This window comes from Papio anubis, chromosome 5 (assembly GCF_008728515.1).
Source record: "Papio anubis isolate 15944 chromosome 5, Panubis1.0, whole genome shotgun sequence".
NCBI lineage: Eukaryota > Metazoa > Chordata > Mammalia > Primates > Cercopithecidae > Papio > Papio anubis.
Genome location: NC_044980.1, coordinates 89588750 through 89609141, shown reverse-complemented (window position 1 = coordinate 89609141; position 20392 = coordinate 89588750). Strand labels below are relative to the sequence as shown.

General features: G+C 39.8%; 1 protein-coding gene across 19 annotated transcripts in view; it reads right to left on the bottom strand.

The window, feature by feature from the left end:
- The window catches only part of CAST (calpastatin), a 111898-nt gene that overhangs the window by 45424 nt on the left and 46082 nt on the right, over positions 1–20392 (bottom strand). For 10 of the 19 annotated variants that reach the window (XM_017959741.3, XM_031666320.1, XM_009208825.4 and 7 more), the window contains 2 exons: positions 6354–6413; positions 1239–1280 (listed from right to left, as the gene is read on the bottom strand). In XM_017959741.3, the coding sequence (XP_017815230.1) occupies positions 1239–1280; positions 6354–6413 (102 nt within the window). Of the gene's footprint in view, positions 1–1238; positions 1281–1906; positions 2013–6353; positions 6414–20392 lie in introns of those variants that run through there. The other 9 variants (XM_017959737.3, XM_017959739.3, XM_009208820.4 and 6 more) reach the window with 2 other exon arrangements.

Sequence of the window (20392 nt, the reverse complement as noted above, 5' to 3'; positions counted from 1 at the left end):
GCTGATCCCACTCTAGAAAATATATTTTAGGCCGGGCAAGGTGGCTCACACCTGTTGGGAGGCCGAGGCAGGCGGATCACGAGGTCAGGAGATCGAGACCATCCTGGCTAACATGGTGAAACCCCGTCTCTACTAAAAATGCAAAAAAAAAAACTGGGCCTGGAGGCGGCCGCCACCTCCCCCAGCTAGTTTTTTGTATTTCTTAATAGAGACGGGGTTTCACCATGTTAGCCAGGATGGTCTCGATCTCCTGACCTCGTGATCCGCCCGTCTCGGCCTTAAATCTCCCTTCATAGGATTTACAGAGTTTTTTTTTTCTTTGTTAGTAGAGAAGATCTTATCACCAGAAACCCAATTTTCTTGAGATTCAGTAGATAATCAAAAGTATTTAAAGTGGAATAGAAGACAACTTCTACTTAGCTGCGAATTCTTCACTCTGGAGTACCCTATGTTCCACCATCGCCAGGGCCACCAGGAGGCCTTCTACAAAATCAGACAAGCCTCACCTTTCACCCTCACCTGTGCTTGAAGTACCTGGGCTCAAATACCTATGCTTTTCCACAGGAAATCTTGTGGTCTTATCTTAGTACTTGCTTTAAGTGCTTGACAAAATAAAACGCAGCACCTTATTGAAGAGAAACATTTGTGTTGCCGTACACACCCTGGTGTTCACCTCCACACACAGGCAGAATGGCATTCATTCTGGACAGTCATGGGTCAGGAAAGCAACAGAAGCTAGCCTTCTGTGTAACTGTTAACCAGTTCCACCAACTGAGATAAGATTGTCACGATAAACCCAGCCAGCCTCTTAGGAAAGGCTCTCATCTGTAAGTCATCTAGGTGCTGAGTTCAGCAGACGCCTTATTCTTGATGTCTCACTGGAATTGGAATTGGATATTCACTACTCTTTGCCTTTTTTCCTTTGTTCCTCTTGCTTTTTTCTTTTTTAAAACAATCACTATACATATAACAAAAAACTAGATTTGAACAAAATACTTCTGAAATAGAGTTTTCATCTATAAATTATTGTATATTCTTTTTAACAATATATGGACTTAATGTTATGAATATTTCATATATCCTACATGTACACAGTCATTCAAAAGGGTAGTCCAAAAATTAATTAAATTAGCCAGCAACCCCCTTTACCATTCACAGCAGTGCCAAGGTAGGAAGTTGATTATTCATTATTATTAAAAAGAATCCAAATATCTCACTAGCAGACTTAAACTGTTTACCTTGGTTGATTGTGACTTCTTCTCAGGTTCTGTTTTTACAGCCTAAATTCAGAAAAAGAAACAAAAAGGAAGAAAGAAAAGAAAGATAGACATAGTTTACAAAGATTATCATAGATTTTCTTCAACTGAGGAAACTCAAAAGAGATGATTTTTAATGTAATTATAAACATTGTCAGTTAAGTTTGCCACACTTTGCTTGAAATTGCAACTCTTTAGATAAACAATTATGTATACTAGTTAATATTCTGCTCTTACTATTCAGGGAGCAATTTATATCTTCTTGCTAGGTATATCAAAGATACATAAAGATTTATTACTATTTACATTGTAACAAATACATGTGGTACAGAAAATAAAAACCCTCATCACAAAGCCAAGGGCACTGTGTTTCCATGCCACTAACAAGGTGTTTTTATCAGTGAAATACTCATCACGGGTTTTGGCTGACAGTGTAAAACAATGGGTTGGTGACAGAATTGAGGGCACAGAAAACAGTGAAAATTATTTTTAGTGCCAGAATGTGGCTGATGGGCAGCTAAGCCTACAGAAAATCCATGATGGGATCTCAGTGTTAACAGAAGACTGTGAATTGCAGCTATTAGCACATGCTGAGCGGGTGATGTAACCATTAGTAAACAGAGATGCCCTAGTACAATGAACAACATCACCTGTTTTTTGTGTTTTTTCTTGTTAGGAAGATGTGGTCCTTCCATCTGTTGGCTGACTGGAATGGCCTAATATAAGAGCACAGCCCCAGGTATAATTTTATTTTATCTGTCAGTCAAATAAGTAACATGTACAAAAAGAGTTAAAATGATTATATCAAGATTCATTCTATTCATCTATTGCATCTACTCGATGCATATATGTATGACTCCAAGAAGTAGTAGGCACACTTACATTCTAAGGTCCTAAGCAAATGTTTCAGTTTGTGTTTACATTTTTTCAGTGAAGGTTCTTTTAGCGAAGGTTTCCATTAATAAAATTAATTTCTCATTCCTTTCCTTTCCCTGTGTAGAGACTACATGAATAGTATTTTTTCCTATGTATCCAATGTTTAGTTATGATCAAATAGTCACAGATATTACTGAAAGTTTTATGAAATTCTGTCAACATAATCCCCCCAAAATTGTAAATATTTAGTGCATGGATTTTTATTGGGCACATCATAGTCCTGTATGTAAGGATTAATTTAAAGTTCTAGAAATGCTTCTAAAGAACTGGTTGTAATTTAGCATCTTTGGTATGGTATTTTACAGTTTTATCCAACTAAACATTACTTGTGTAAAAACAAGTACATGCATGCATTCTCAATATAGGCAAGATATAAAATCATGAATAAAACTTGATTAAACATTTCATGAACTTTTCAGTCAGAGATTACAAACTAGGGTCCAGTGCTTCCTGCCGTTTCTCTCCTTTTTATCTGCTTGGTGGTATCAGCACAAACTAGTGGTTTTTATTTATTTATTTTTTAATTTGAAGAGGCTAAAGTCAAATGTCCTCTTAATTTGTCATGTCTTCTACTTCAGTAATGAAGACACACACTGTCCTCAAATAATGGCCCCTTCCTACGCCAACACACTATTTTGGGAAGGAAACAAAGCTTATGATTGAAATATTTTTAAAGAAATTTTAAATTTTGGATCCTTTCACACTACACTCTCATTAATGAGTTTCTATTTATGGTACTATCCTTTCAGTTTATGCAAATATCATTTATTAAATGATTAACAAAGAAAATAAGCCAGCTGGTAGTATAGTGGTTTGAATCTATTAATATCTTGCAATTTGGCAATCAAGATTTTGCATGGGAGAACTCTACACTACAATTAAGAATGTATGTTCACAGACACAAGCAGCTTATAATGCAGTGTATATTTAAATCAGTAACTGCTAAATTTATTTTTGTAGTGGTTGTGCTGAATATAATAATGATGACCGTAATAACAAATGTGTATCAATCACCTCTCGTGTGTCAACTCACTTTATCTTCATAATAATCCTATGAGATAAGTATATTATATCCATTTCACAGATGAGAAATTGAGTTTAGAGCAGTTAAATAACTCCCTAAAGACATCCATGGTGGACCTGAGGTTGTGTATGTTCTAGTTACTGCACTGCACTCTTTGCCCAGTACTGGCCAACAGACAATCCAATCTGGACACTTGCTTAGGACAGGAATTGTCCAATATACATTATGTTTCCTTACACAGTCTTGTGAGGCAGGTACTATTATCACCTTCCTCCAAACTGGACAGATAAGGAAACCAAAGCAAAAAGGGATTGTCCAATATCACAGCTGATGTGGAACCAAGTTCCAGAGAAAGAGACTTGAGGCCAAAAATGGTCCCTACTCAGCCACTGGGGACACTTCATCACGTGCATCTTATTTTTGTTTCTCCTTCTCTTCTCTCTCCTACTTTCCTCCAGTTTCACAGGACTGCCAAGAATCCTCATGATTAATGCTTAGAGAAGGGTGAAGAGTTTGCTGACATTTGTTCTAGGTAACAGGCCACGCTTGAAATAAACATTGGTCATTGAGCTGAGGCACAGGGGATTAGAATCAGGCAACAGGATGAAAAAGAATCAAAAGAATAAAAAGGAAATCCTATATTTCTGGCTCTCCTTCCTATCTCTTTTCTATGGTTTTCATGATCTCTAAATTCAATGAGATTATTTATTTATTTATTTTTGCTCTGTCATCTGGGCTGGAGTGCAGTGGTGCAATCAGAGCTTGCTGCAGCCTTGATCTCCTGGGCTCAAGCCATCCTCCTGCTTCAGCCTCCCGAGTAGCTGAGACTACAGGAGTACACCACCACACCTGGCTAATTTTTTATAGACACAAGATCTTGCTATGTTGGCCAGGCTGGTCCCCAACTCCTGGGCTCAAGCCATCCTCCTGCCTTGACCTCTTAAAATGCTGGGATTATAGGTGTGAGCCACTGAGCCTGGCCTTAATGAGAACTTTTATTTTGTAGATGCTTCTGGAATATTTTTTAAAATTAGGATTTTTTAATTTTAGGCTGCATACAGTGGCTCATGCCTGGAATCCCAGAACTTTGGGAGGCTGAGATGGGAGGACTGCTTGAGCCCAGGAGTTTGAGACCAGCCTGGGTAACATAGCAAGATCATGTCTCTACAGAAAAACAAAAATAATAGCCAGGCATGGTGGTGTGCCCCTATAGTTCCAGCTACTCAGGAGACTGAGGTGGGAGGATCACTTGCACCCAGGAGGTTAAGGTTGCAGCAAGCTGTGATCATGCCACTACACTCCAGCCTGGAAGACAGAGCGAGACCCTGCCTCAAGAGAAAAAAAAATAAAAGATTTTTAATTTTTTAAGATTAAGCTTGACATAATAGAGACAGCTAACATTAATTATAGATTATGTAATATATATTTTGAAAGTAATTTATAAATCAATGTAAATTTAAATACTAAATTTAAAAAATGATAATTTTAGATTAAAATTTTAAATGAATGCTAAATGACATTTGTAAGAACTTAGATGTGGATAGTGTATTTCTAGATATTTGTAATGTTCTCTGAAGATGATTCAAGATGAGGTCATATAATCCTTTGATAGTACTAAGTTATAGTGACACATCACCTGGGATAGGAAACTACAGGGATAGCACGGTAATATGAAAGACAGAAAACAAAAGTAGGTTGGTAATTTTAGACAAGGGCAATTTAATAAAAATGGAGTTGGGGTAGCTCTTCAAGGTATTAAAGAATATTAATGGCTGGGTGCGGTGGCTCACGCCTGTAATCCCAGCACTTTGGGAGGCCAAGGCGGGTGGATCACAAGGTCAGGAGATCGAGACCATCCTGGCTAACACGGTGAAACCCCGTCTCTACTAAAAATACAAAAAATTAGCTGAGTGTGGTGGCGGGCACCTGTAGTCCCAGCTACTCGGGAGGCTGAGGCAGGAGAATGGCGTGAACCTGGGAGGCGGAGCTTGCAGTGAGCCGAGATTGCGCCACTGTACTCCAGCCTCGGCGACAGAGTGAGACTCTGTCGCAAGAAAAAAAAAAAAGAATATTGGCACACAAACATTAGTGGAGAGAATTTTGAAAATGTTCCCTTTTTAATTCCCTCCCCTGAAATATTCTCAAGAGACAGAGCTTGAGATAGAGTAACTTTAGGGAGAGGGTTTACAAGGCAGCTGCTGCCAGCTCTTCGGAACAAACTGGACAATCCCACTAGAGGAAATTATTTTATTTTTAATTCTGAAATTCAAAAAAATAATTTGAAGAATAAATCCCAAATAGAGCTCAAGAAAGGTTTGTCAATAAAATGGTACCCCACAAGACTCAAATTTCACACACACACAAAAAAAACTTGAGAAAGCATCCGAAATAACCAGTATGTTTTTATGTTCATTTAGTATAATCTTTCATTTTTATATTTATTTTTAAATGACCAGAACAGTAAGACCAGTTTAGCAAGAAATTAATAATTTATATTCTCATTGCAATGTAGAGAAATATACTTAGAGAAATATTTTCAATTAAAAAACTCAATCAATATAGGATCAAAAACAAAAACAAAACTGGCCACGGGCATGGTGGCACATTCGTATAATCCCAGCACTTTGGGAGGCCCAGGTGGAAGGATTGCTTCAGCCCAGGAATTTGAGACCAGCTTGGGCAACACAGTGAGACCCTGTCTCTACAAAATCAAAACAAAACAACAATTAGCTGGGCATGGTGGTGTGCCTCTGTAGCCCCAGCTACTCAAGAGGCCGAGATGGGAGCATCGCTTGAGTCCAGGAGGTTGAGGCTGCAATGAGTGTAATCACACCACTATACTCCAGCCTGGGTGACAGAGCAAGATCCTGTCTCAAAACAAAGCAAAACAAAACAAAACAACTCTAGGTGACTCCACTTTTCTAGATAATCTAAAACCATGTAGATGATGTGTAAGGTAAATATTGGAAGGAAGGCTGAGTTTTCAAAGACCCCCATAAATTAGGAAGAAAATGTTTACTTCCATAATTAAAACTTCTTAGCATATATAACTCATCGTCAACAATTAGTCTACATTTGTTTTGCTTTGCAGCACAATCAACTTAAATTAGCACTCACTCAATTAGCATTCTTCATACCTTGGTTTCTGTGGGATTCATACTGGAAGACTTGCTGGTCACACCAGAGGAAGCTGATACCTAGAAAGGAAAGAAAAAAATAGAAAGTTTGGTTCTATTTAACCTACAGTCTACATGGTCCTTCAGCTCCTCTTAACCATATTGCCTTGGCCCTTTACCTTGGTTTTACCCAGTTTAGAGCACAAAAATCTAGTAGGAGGTGGTGTCCAGTAGTGAAAGCCTTTGTAACCAGATCAAATAGGTTCAAAATTTGGATCTGCTATTTACTAAACAATCTCGGATAAAATACTTAAATTTCATAATCTCCAGTTTCCCAACCTCAATTTTCTTTAGTAGTTAACAACTACCTTGTAAGTTTATTATAAGAATGACTCCCTGGCACATAATGACTGCTCAGTAAATATTATTATAATTACTGTTTATGTTATTTTCAGAAAAAACATGGACTTTGCAACTAAACAAGATTTTGTTCAAGCCCCAGCTCTGTCAATTATAAGCTCTGTGACTCTTGAGCTTTAGTTTTCCAGGTCCACTTACATATAAAGGCCAATAACATCTATTTGCAGGGTTGTATTTGAAATAATGTGGCAAAACATCTGGCAAATTGTAGGTGCTCATTAAATTGCCAGTGTGTTATTCCTAATACATAAGATAGAAGGACAAAACTCCCAGAAATAGACTTGGGTGGATGCGAACTGTCCTTTCAGTGTCACATAAGAAAGAGAAGGTGGAGACAAGGTTGCAGGAGGAATTCTGCTGCGTTATCTGTCTCATCTAGGCTCTTCCTTAGAAGGCAAGAGGTGATGAATAGTAACTATTCAAGAAACACCCTTCCTCGAGATGCTTGCAGTGGTGCAATCGGCCTCTGTGATCCAGTCACCTAAGTACTGGGACGTGCGTGTGGATACTTGTATGGCTTGGAGTACTATTCTAGTACTTAACTTGTATTATACTGGTTAAAATTAAACAGATAATTATCATCTTTGCAAACTCCTACCCAGACTCATTTAAACTTCCTTAACATTTAAGTCCGTTAGGTTTTAGAACCCAGGGATTCCATCTGGCATGAGCTGCCTTCTGAAGTAACTGACTGTCAGTAAACAGCTGCTACACTGCCAACACCACCCAGGGAAGCCTATAAGATGAACCTCACTCTGTCTCTGATGCCTGGCCCAAAGCCACTTCAGAGGCTGAGTCACAGGGCAGCATGACCCCATCCCTGCTTCTCCCTCACCTTCCCCCACCCCCAATACACTACCATTGAAGGTGATTGTATGAAACCCACTATAGCCTATGGCCCATGAATAAAATCACCTTCCCCACAAACCTCAGTTAATGTAGAACACGTTGATGCTTGTAGTTAAACTATGATAATTTACAGATAGAAATACAAAGCTTTAGTATACTTATTTTTCAAAAATAATCATATAAACATAACTATTCCTGAGAACCCTTAGGCACCAACCGGACACTCCCTTCAACCAAAATACACACACACACACACACACACACACAAACAAGCCCCAGTCATGGTAGCAGGGCATGGAAGGGCCCCTCTCACATTCTTTTTGGTGTTGAAAACTGGAAGATGTACCAAGGTAGATTTTCCCTCTATCAAATTAATGGATAAATATATGAATATCTGTATTTTTCCTTGAAAATATTTTTAAAATGTTATGGGGATTAATGTCCCTGTGTTTATATAATTCTATCCTTCCACAATTGGAATTGGTTGTACAAACTTCTATTCAAACTCAAGAAATTCCATTTAGCTGCATTCCATTCCTTTAATGATTCCCCTCAACCATGCAACACCAACACAGAAACCAAACACTCTCCATGAAAGTGCTTCTGAAGCTGAAAATCTTTAAGTAGACACAAACTTATTTTCCACACATCCAAATGTATTAAATCATTCCTAAAATCACATTGCCCTGAATTGTCCAGCCTGCCTTGTTACTTTATTAAACAATAAAGTGATCCTCAAATTCCAGAAAGGAGAAAACTTTCAGAGGGCCCCCATGAACAGAAAATCTCTATACAGAATAGCTGAAAATCAGCAATGGCGCAGGGTATGGTGGGAATTCAGCTGAGGGCCTTGGCCCCTGTTGGCAGCACAGATTCCTGCATGAAAGTTTTCTTCCCTCACTAAGGCACTAACCATTTTAAAACTGAAATATGAAAGCTGCTTCATGGGAGCTGGAAGTAGGGAATATGCCCTTTCGATTATTAACCCATTCGATTCTGGCTACAGCTTGTTCAATTTTTATTCTCTCTGTAAAGACAAGCAACTTTCAATATTTGTAATCTCTGGTGAAGGATTGAATACACTTTCATGGTATATTCTTCTGCATTGTTTGAATTTCATATCATTGATGTGGATAACGTTTAAAATAAAAATTGTGAAGGGTTAATCCATAGCTCTTCAAAGAGAAAGCACCTTAGTGACAAGGTTTAATACAAGCTTTAATATACAAGCTTTAAACAGATGAGAAAAATGGAATCTCATGTCCAAGATTTTACCAGAGGTCATTGGCTCCCCAAGTGTTTACCCAGAATATAGTCTGTGCCAGGTGCTGTGTCAGGTGCTGGGGACACAGAGGTAAAACCATTAGGCATGTCCCTGCCCTTAGGAAAGCTATAGCCTAGTCAAAGATGGCATTAGTAAAATAATCACTCCAATAATTACTTGCTACAAAGGAAAGTCACAGGGTTCCATGAGAATATAGCTAGTTCAGGGGTTAGTTGAGACAGGCAGTTCTGAGAACGTGACCGGTTATGCGGTGACAGGAGGATAAGGAGGGATCGCTCAGGCTGGAAAGGAGCACTCTCTGCACGAGGACCCTCCAAACTGTGTACGCCAGGCCTGGGAGCTTGGCCATCTGACTTCTAACCCAGGGTCCCTCTACTGCAGTGCCTGCCTCTTGGCTGGTCCTCCTAATATCAATGGGCTGCCAATTTTAAAGCACAACCATCAGTGCTCATATACACCAAAATACCTCTAAAGAATTAATACTGTAAATCAGAGTATAAGGTGCTGCTATCAAAATACTACCCCTCCCAAATGACCCATGTACCTATCTTAATATCCTGAATATTGGTAATCATTTATAAACTTGAATTAAGGCACAAATCAGAGTGACAAGAAGCAGAGAAAAGTTCCTTAATAGAAACCACTCTCCACTTACCCACCTATTCAACAATTGTTATTTAAAAAGCAATGTACAGATGGGTGCAGTCGCTCACACCTGTAATCCCAACACTTTGGGAGGCTGAGATGGGAGGACTGCTTGAGTCCAGAAGTTGGAGACCAGCCTGGGCAATATTGTGAGACTGTGTCTCTACAAAAAATTTAAAAATTAGCTGAGGGTGGTGGCATGCGCCTGTAGTCCCAGCTACTTGGGAGGCTAAGGTGAGAGGTTCACTTAACTGTCTTATGAGATTGGATGGGAGTAGGGAGAGTTTTGAGCTTCCCAGCAGGTCCTGGCAAGTGGGCCAGGATGGAGGGTAAGGGCTTCTGTAGAAGCTGGAGGAGGGGGGACTCCTAGAATGCGGGCTTGTCCATTGTGCCACTACATGTAGCTGATGGAACAATCATTCCCTCAGCTCCTTACTTCTTTGTCTACCACACATTAGAGTCCCTTCACGTCTTCCTGGCCTCCTGCCAGGCACCTCCCACTGGATTACAGGAATCCTCTCTGCCTCCCCTCCAGCCATTCAGCCTCCCCGTGGTCTCTCCCCTTGACCCCAGCTGGCTTGGCTCAGAACTTGCACAGAGTGGGGCATCGGATGCGTCAGAATTCTTTCTCCTCATGCCAGACCTTCCTTCCCTTCTCCACCCCATCACTGGCAGCACTCCCATATCCTCCCACCTGCAACACTACTTGCCCTTCACACCTGAATCTGCCTTTGTTGAGGGTTACTAAGAACATCATGCTGCGTGCATGTTCCCTCCTCCTCCACTTGACAATCCATTGGCAGTTTCACTTTGAGTCACTGACTGTTCTCTCCTTGTTGGCTGCTGTGGCCTCAGGGGCCCTAGGTTCCCTCCCTATACCTCTGACTTGTTTTCTTCTGGAAGCCTCTTCCACGTGCTCCATTCTTCTCTGTATTCTTTTTTTTTAACTTTCAGGCTGAGGGGTGTACGTGTAAGCTTGTTAAACAGGTAAACCGCGTGTCATGGGGGTTTGGTGGACAGATGATTTCATTGCCCAGGAGATAAGCACAGTACCTGATAGGCAGTTTTTTAATCCTTACCCTCCTCCCTCCCTCCAGTGTTCTTTAATATTCAGTCTCTGCCTTTTCTCTGATATTGTTGCTCCCCCTGAATGTTGATTTCTCCCCATGACTTTAAGTATCTCTTATTTGGGGAGCAATTCTTCAAACCTTATCAGCAACTTTACTTTACGACCAGACTGCATTATTTTACCTTAAAGAGAGGAAGCCAAGAAAGATAGATATAGGCCCAAATTCCTGCTCCAATGCTTATTAGCACAAATTAACTAACTTCTTGGAGCCTCTGTATTTCCTCATCTGTAAAATGGGGGTAAAACCATGAAGCTGCTCTCAGGAAATCACCTGGCCTTGACTCACCCATTAATTTAGTGCAGTTCCAGTCCTTATCACCATTACATCCTTTCTACTGCTACCCTACTCCAGGTCTAATCACCTATCACCCATACCTGGATAGAAACCCCCTTCTAATAGTTTCCATCTAATAGTTGCCATTCGTACCCTTATTTGTCTCTCAATCCTTTCTGTCTATGGCTGACTAATCTTTCTAAAATAAATGTCTGCCATGTTTCCACACTGATGAAATATCAGTAAGTCCAGACAAACTCTAATGCCTTCTGCCTGATTTTTAGATTCTCCATTATTTGACCTCTCTCACCATGGCTGCACATCGAGTCTCCCCTCTAGCCATGAAGGTGTCCTTACCATTTCACCAGCATCACATCAGGCAGCATAACACACAGGTTAAAAGAGATACAGTGGATTCTAGTCTCAAGAACATGGTGGAATCCAGCTGACATTTAATGCACATGCAGCCTTGAGCAAGTTGCTTAACCTCTCCGTGCCTCAGTTTCCTCATATGTAAAACTGAAATAGTAACAATTCTTATCTGGTTCAATTGTTTTGATAACTGTTTTATGGATAAGTTAATGCATGTGAACCAATAACTGCTTGGCAAGTGATAAGTGCTGGGCAAATGGCAGTTATTGTTATCATCATCACCATCATATTCCCTTCCACTTCTGAGCCTTGCAACTTGCCATTCCCCCTGCCTAGAAGCGTCTTCCCTGCCCAAGTCCTATCTTCCCTACCCTTGAAGATTTAGCTCAAGATACACTATTTGCATCTGCTTTAGCTCTTCTTATCTTCTCAACTCTTGTGTTGGTATTTCTCACTTTAACACTGAACCATGTATTCTGAGTTGGAGGGTTACTGAGTTCCTTTCTAAGTGTACATTATGTCTTATCAACGAAGCTATAAATTCATCAAGAGGCAGAGGTCATTTCTACTCCTCACAGTGCCTATACAGTAGCAGAGAGGGGCTCAAAAATCACTGTTGATTCACATTTTTGTTTCCATTTTCCAGCTGTCAATTAAAGTCTAATTTAAACAAGAATAAAATACAGTTTTAATATTTTAGGGTTTTTTTTTTTAAGCTGGAATCAAGAACATACTTAATAAATCAGAAGACTTAAGTTTCCATCCGGATGGCTGCTAAGTAGCCAGGACTCCATGGGAGGTCAATTAGGCCTGCTGAGCATCTAGTTTCTTATCATGGGAATACCATGCACCCTACAGGGTTATTGTGAGAGTCAAATTAGATACCAAATGTTACAGCAATTTAGGCAAACCACAAAACAAATACAAAACATTTTCTAAATTAAAAAATCTGACAAATCAATAACTAATTTTTAACTTTTACAAATAGCTCTGCTAGATGTACAAGAAAAAAACAAATAATTTGTCCCGAGTCATGATCAGATTCTTATGTAATAACACATCTCAAATATTGAAATAAAGACAATCATGGATGAAAAAAAATCCTTTCCTCACAACATTTATAAAACAGCCAAATGTGAACTCCATGAGGGCAGAGTCCAGGCCTGTTTGAGTTACCACCCATCCCCATCCCCATCCCCAGAGCCTCAACATAGTAGTTGCTTAACAAGTATCTGAGATAAATGTATGAATTTGTGCATGAATAAACACAAAAGTATTACTTGATGGCACAAAACCAACATTGTCTGAGTTTTATTATTTGATCATCAGAAATTCTGTTGATAGCACAGGTCAGAAAACTGATTAGAATAACACAATTTAAACATTAGGTCATTTACATTATTATTGTCATCAACTAGGAGTTGTACAAGTCAAAAAAAAAATACATATACGCAAAATCCTGAGCTGCTTCCTGTAAGACACCTGCAACAAAACAAGGCTACTCATGAGGGGTTTTCTAAGGAAGACATGGACATTCTTTAAACACCTTTTATAGGTCTATTGAATACAGGCTTCCATTTTTCTGTAATGATGGATTATTCACTTCAGGAAATGAATATTCAGACGTCTGTTGTTTGCCATGCTGTCACACCATGACATACATACATTCTTACAATCCCTTTAATTATGAAGTATAATAATGGCGCTTTTAAAGAGACCTGCAATAGAGTCATCTAACAAGGTATAGTGTTTATGATAACAGAAAGTGTGATTCTGATGAGAGATAAACAATGGATCATCTATGAATGAAGTTCAGCTGTCTCTTTTGGGGAGAATATGGCGTTGTGCTAGCAGATCTAGTTACAGTGCCAACTTATATCTCAGAACATAGTATTTGACAAGTTTGATTGTGGTAAGATCTTAGGTACAATACAATGCTACAGGCGGTCAGAAGAGGGAGACTATTTCTGAGGTGCCGGTTTGGAAGATGGTTAGGAAAGGCTTCATAGACAAGGCAGGGACCATTTATTGGATGCTTATTGCAGTGTCATCTACAGGGAGGCGGGGACTTACAGAATCTTCCAAATACCAGGAACTGTGACAGGTGCTCTATGTATCTGATTTCAATATATCTTCATAAAATCTTGATAGGTAAACATTATTATCTGCATTTTATCAATGAGAAAACTGATGCTTAGAAAAGTTAAATAACTTATCTAAGATTACAGAGTTAAGAAGGGGCAGAGCCCGAATTTGAATACAGATATGACAACAATGCCTATGAACTTTTTGCTGTAACAAGTTGACTGCCCTCATTTCAAATATTAAAACAAAATATTTTGATTTTACAAAATGTGTAGATAGAGGCTGGATCAGGCAGGCATTCCAAGTGAGCACAACAGCTTGTGCAAGATTTAGGGGTAGGAAAGTACCAGAGATATTCAGTCTAGAATGCAACCGGTTACATGAAGTTGAATGCAAAAAACTAGAGATTTTGGACTATTAGGGAGAAACTGAAGATAACTATAGCTTGGCAAAGCAGGCTGTACATTCATAAAACATATTACAAGGAAACAGTTTAGTTAAAAATAAAGAGCTCTACTTGTTCTGGGGAGTGGAGAGCACTCTAATGCAACAAGTGGGCAGACCTCAAAATAAACATACAAACGTTCCCTAGCAATTGCGACAATAGTCACAGCTGATCTGTGATCTAAATCCAAGCTAAAAGGACACCTGGCCATATTCTCTGAGTGTCTGATTATGAGCTCTGATACCAGACCACCCCAAGAACTTAGAAAAAAATCCACATAAGGCATGAAGTTGAGCTTCCAGTTCTACAAGGCAACTGCTTCATTTTCATTGCTTTCTAAACTCTAGTTTTCCAGTGCTTTTTTATGGGATAATAATTTTGTAAGTAAGGAGAAGAGCAAGCCACACAGCCTAGGTCAGTCACCAAAGAATAGAAAAGCAGATTTTTTTCCTGAAGTTGTATTCCTGTCTCTAGGGGTTCCAGTTGCTTCTTTTGACACATGAAATAATTCCATCTATATCTAATCTCTGGCTGCCCAAGATAAAGCAAAACAGGGGAGTCAGGTCCAGAAAATGCAGCCTACTTTCTGCTTCTTGTCCCTCCCCTAGAGAAGGTTTGACAGGTGAGGATTTACATAAGCCTGTGAATCAAGCAATTTCTGTTAACAGGCACTACAGGATCCATGAGGAAGACTGTACTTGACTAGCCATGTGACTTGGAGCTCTTAACCTTTCTTGCACTCCTTTTCTTTATTTGTAAAATCTGTTGGCCTTGAGAATCCTTTAGTTCTGCAATTCTAATATTATATGCTATTCTTTAGTGAAGGGCATTAAATAATGTGCTTAAGGACAGATGTTCAGTTGGGAAACACAGGGGTTAAGAGCATGGGCTCTGGAGTCCCATAGACCTGAGACCTAATTCTGGTTGCACAACTACAGGCAGGCTGCTTAATCCTTCCAAAATGTGACATTTTTAGATTCATTTAATGGATATAAAAAAATGATAACAACTTCGTAAGATAGCAGTGAGGATTAAATGAAGGTATGTGTATAGGTGCATGGTTTGGTGCCTGGCACATGGTACATCAACAGACAGCAGTGATTTTTATTAATTTATGAATGCCAACAGCTTCGAAAGAATCTTTGCTTGGACTCAGAATGACAGAGTAATTCTGAATTCTGTGCTGACCACTGTGTGTATGTGTGTGTGTGTGTGTGTGTGTGTGTGTGTGTGTGTGTGTGTGTTTTTGCACAGAATCTTGCTCTGTTATCCAGCAGGAGTGCAGTGGCATGATCTCAGCTCACTGCAACCTCTACCACCTGGGTTCACACAATTCTCCTGTCTCAGCCTCCCGAGTAGCTGGGACTACAGGTACACCCCACCACACCCAGCTAATTTTTGTATTTTTAGTAGAGATGGGGTTTTATCATATTGGTCAGGCTGGTCTCAAACTCCTGACCTCAGGTGATCCACCTGCCTCAGCCTCCCAAAGTGCTGGGATTTACAGGTGTGAGCCACCACACCCAGCCTGAGCACTAGTTTGAGAAGTTACACATATCATATTAATCTTGCTTATCTTCCTCAAAGAAAAGAACCTGCAACATTATTTTACATTGTGGCATTTTCTTTGGATTCAAATGCATGGTTGGTTTAGGTCCATGTTCCAGTCAAATAAAGAGGAATCTTGGTAGCAAGAGCACATACTTGTAACAACACTGACAGATTAAGAGCTTATCTAAAGCATATATGGTTATTGATGATATGATTATGGTACAAGAATGAGAAATTCTGGCCAGGCACGGTGGCTTACACCTGTAATCCCAGCACTCTGGGAGGCTGAGGCAGGTGGATCATCAGGTCAGGAGATGGTGACCTTCCTGGCTAACACAGTGAAACCCCGTCTCTACTAAAAATACAAAATGCACCTGTAGTCCCAGTAACTCGGGAGGCTGAGGCAGGAGAACCACTTGAACCCAGGAGGCAGAGGTTGCCATGAGTCAAGATCGCGCCACTGCACTCCAGCTGGGTGACAGAGTGAGACTCCTTCTCAAAAAAAAAAAAAAAAAAAGAATGAGAAATTCTGAGCTCTGCTGAACAATTATCCCAGAAGCCTTTCTACTTCCTTCCATAGGGCATTCATTCCTTAGGTGTAAATCAAACAGAGAGCAGTTTTTGTAGTGGCTCTGTGAAAGGACCACCATTTTCTACAGTCTATTGTTGTGCATTAGTGCTTTACTCCTGGTGACAATCTCTGTCTCTTCACACTTACATTTGGTTAAAAGAAAGGATCGCATAAGATATTAAGATAAATTTGCAAAATGACTCTTCAAAATTACGTTCCAGCCAGCTTAAAATAAGATTTTTGATGCTAATATTGCTATCCCAGGTTACTGAAGAACCTAAATGTTCCCTAAAAAGACTGGGACAAAAGCATACCTGCTTGTCCTGAAGCACCTCAAGAATACTTGTCCTCTTTAGTCTTATGTCCCTAAACCCCAGGAACACTGATACTTGTGACTTTCTGTTTCTCTGTAGCCCGCGTCCTTTCTTGCACCACAAGGAAATAGTAGTATGTTGTAGACATTATCAATCCCAATATTGCTATCATTTTATAGGCAGATATTCTGGAACTAATATTAGGGGAACCCCTAATGTTGCACACATTATACACCCAGTATACAGCCCGGCTGCTAGGGTATTTTTAAAAGAAGGATGCCATTTTCAAATGGTCAAGTAATTAAACATTCAGAAAATAATAGATGTCTATTTCTGTAGATCAGGAGTCTAAAAAGCAAATGAAAACATGTATAGGGTGATGTGAATACTATCAGACCATTATGAAGATCAGGCCAGTATGAATATCATAAGGCCAGTATGACGATAAGATAAGCATGTGACAAGCTAGTACATGTACTCCCCAACTTAAAGGCTTTCAAACATTTTAAACACGTAGTTCAGGTCTAACAAAATTAGTCTGTGTTCTAATAAAATAACCCCCTTTTGTTCCAGACATGAAAATACTGAATAAAATTTAACATAAAAAATAAAATACATAGGTAAGCTTTAAAGAAGAGAAATTCCCAAGTAACCTAAAGGGGAGGGAACTCAAAGTCCTCTGGTGAGCAAGGCTGAGAGAGAATGACTCACGGGGATATCAGAAACAGATATAACAGCTGGGAACTAGGAATTGAATTCTCTAAATGAGAAAGGAATCCTGGCTACAGGCCCTGTGTTGAGTTACTAGCTTAAAGCCAGGAGCTACTCAGAACTGATCATCCACAAACATAAGCCTTGACAACTGCCCACCTGTCCAGAACAATAGCAAGGAAGTTTTCTTTCTGGCTGGAGCCATGAGTGTAAAAATGCACAACACATGAGAAAAATAAATTTCAAACCTGTGACATTGGGCACTCAAGGACCAAATTTATTCCTGTAGAGTAGAAGCACCAAACCAAGATATTAATGCCGTTGAAATCTGAATGACCGCAGGCAGTGACATACTAAAAACCACTTGGTAGAGGCAGATCTACAACAGAGGGGAAAAAGGACCCTCATGGAAAACAATCTTCATTGAAGATGAATTTCAAGTCACATTTTTAAAACCTAATCAGGAAGTAAAATAGCATGCGAGAGAGTCAGTGTTACAAATATGGGAGAAATTTTACTTCAAGAATTAAAGACAGGCTGGGTGCAGTGGTTCACACCTGTAATCCCAGAACTTGTCTATCCTCTTTTGCACCTTGGGTTGAGTAGTGAAGAAAGAAACAGAGGTGAAGAAGGAGGCCAAGGCAGGTGAATCAGTTGAGCCCAGGAATTCAAGACCAGCCTGGGAAACATGATAAAACCTGGTCTCTACCAAAAATACAAAAATGAGCCAGGCATGGTGGCTCTCACCTGTGGTCCTAGCTACTTGGGAGGCTGAGAGGTAGGAAGATCACCTGATCCCAGGAGATCAAGGCTTTCAGTGAGCTGTGATCATGCCACTGCACTCCAGCCTGAGTGACAGGCCAAGATCCTGTCTCAAAGAAAAAAATAACTAAAACAATAGAAAAATGTGAAGGAGACTTTTAACAAATTTAAAAAATAAAAGACACAAAAGAACAAATAAAAAAACCCAAATCAAAAATAGGTGAAAATACAAACTACACGTAACTGCATAGAGACTTAAGTGACTGGAAGATAGATCTGAGGCCTTTACTCAGAATACAGCACAGAAAAATAAAGAGATGGGACATATGAAAGATAAGAATCCTGAGAAACAAAAATGCTGGTTACCAGTTTCAGTTCCCTGATGCAGACTCAGCTCTCTAAACCTGACATATCTTTTAAAATAAAACACTATAAAATGATGCATGTCTACAAGCAGGAGGCACTGTTTTAAACATATTGTTAGCATGAGAATACTTACATTCAGGGACTCTGATGATTATTAGCCATAGTAATGGAGTCCTGTAAAAGGGTTTCATTTTCCCTACTGGATACAAACACAATTTCCTACATTCACAATAAGGAAAAAGCATACGTAACTGAAAAATGTGTAAGTGATTCTATTCCCTGCTACCTTCCCTGGCCACTCTGTTAGTGTAGTTAATAAGGAAACAGTATGTGCAGGAGGCTGAGCTCCCGATTTCTTGGTGGGAACAGCACTCACAGCTCACAGTTTCCCCAACAACTCTATCCTAGGCAACTCTGGAGGCCCTGAGGTGTGGCCTCGGTCTTTGACTCTTAAGTCACTCGTGTGGGGAACCTCAGCCCATTACAGAGTTCAGGGAGTATGCTTGCATACTGAGCGCTTCAATCTGTTATGGCAACTTTGAGTGAAATGTGAGTGGTCTATGACCTTGCTCAGGCTCCAAACGTGGACCATGAACATCAGTTGGTTTAGTTCATGAAAGACCTTCTCTGTGAAGGTTGATTGGATCATGAGGTCAAGAGATCGAGACCATCCTGACCAACATGGTGAAATCCCGTCTCTACTAAAAACACAATATTTAGCCAGAAGTGGTGGTGCGTGCCTGCAGTCCTGGCTATTCAGGTAGCTCAGGCAGGAGAATTGCTTGAACCCAGGAGGTGGAGGCTGCAGTGAGCCAAGATTGTGCCACTGCACTCCAGCCCAGGTGACACAGTGAGACTGTCTCAAAAAAAAAAAAAAAAAAGTTAACCAAAGTTAACACACTCAATAAAAGCAGACTCAAAATCCTTTTTTCTAACATATAAAATATCTTCCCCAAATAAAGTTAAATGTTAGCTTTTTTTAAAAAGCAGAGTGTTGTAAAGGCATCTGTAGGAAAACGAATGGCAACAAAACAGATCAAACAACAACTTTGAAACCAAGGTATGCTAACCATTCCTGTGAGAGGAACCAGGGAAAATGACAAAAGATGAGTAAACTGTGTGTGAAGTTTTCCTCCTCTAGCTAAGGAGATGTATTTACCAGGCAGCAGCTGCCAAATAGAAAATTGGAAACTAGATTGAGAAAAATGAGTCATTAGAAAGAATTCAGGGGCAGGTTATTCTGATTGTTGACGAACCTGTCTTTGTACTTTTGCACCTCGGGGTGAGTGGTGAAGAAAGAGACAGAAATATGAGCAGCAGAAACGCATAACCCTCAGAGCTTGCCTGGAGGACTGACAACACACACCCAATCAGTTGTGGCAGCTCCAGTTAAACTGTGTAGAGCCCCAGGACAAAATGAAAATCGCAGGTGTTACTGACACCTGATGGAAATCCAGTCTGTTTACAAGGGAAGAGTAGCAAAAACATCTCATCAGAATGTCCTAGAATTAACCAGAACTCTCAATCCCACAAAAAAGCACATGCAAAGGTGTGCAACAGAAATGGGAGTGTCTCAGGGGAAAGCACGGGAAGAAGAGACTGACTAGGAGCTGGAAGTATTTCACACTTACGAGCAGTCCTGCCTTAACTGACTGTGCCCCACCAGAATAACATCTCAGTCACTAGGATGTGCAGCTGTTGGCATTTTCTGCTTTAGCCTTGCCTCCTGGTTGCAGGTTTCCTTTAAGGAAATCATATTTCTACTGTATATTCCCAGAAAAACAGGCTCCCAAACAACCTCAACCCTCTTCCTTTAACCTTTCACTCTGCTTTTACAGCATCGTGATAGCAGGGCCATTTAACACTTTTCACATTGCCCTTTATATTTGTTATGTGTGCCATACCTCTGTATGCCTAGCATCATGTACAGCTGATTGCAGAAACTCCAGAAAAAAAAAAAAAGAAAGAAAGAAAAAAGGGTTCCTTGCTCATATTTTTTTTTGATTATCCACTCTATAATCTTTAGCCAAAGCAAAAATAGATATTAAACTTCAAACACTCTACTTGTAAATCCTAGAGAATAAAAATGAGTATTATTTTATCATTTCTACGTAACCAGGAATAATCTATATTAATGTAACAGCATCTTAGGGCTCTATTCATATTAAGATAAAACTAATCTTTTTTTCAATCCAATAAATATTGAGCAATTACTATGTGGAAGACACGAAGTAGATGTTATAGGGGAGTCTGTCTTTAAGGGGCTCATGGTATAGTAAAA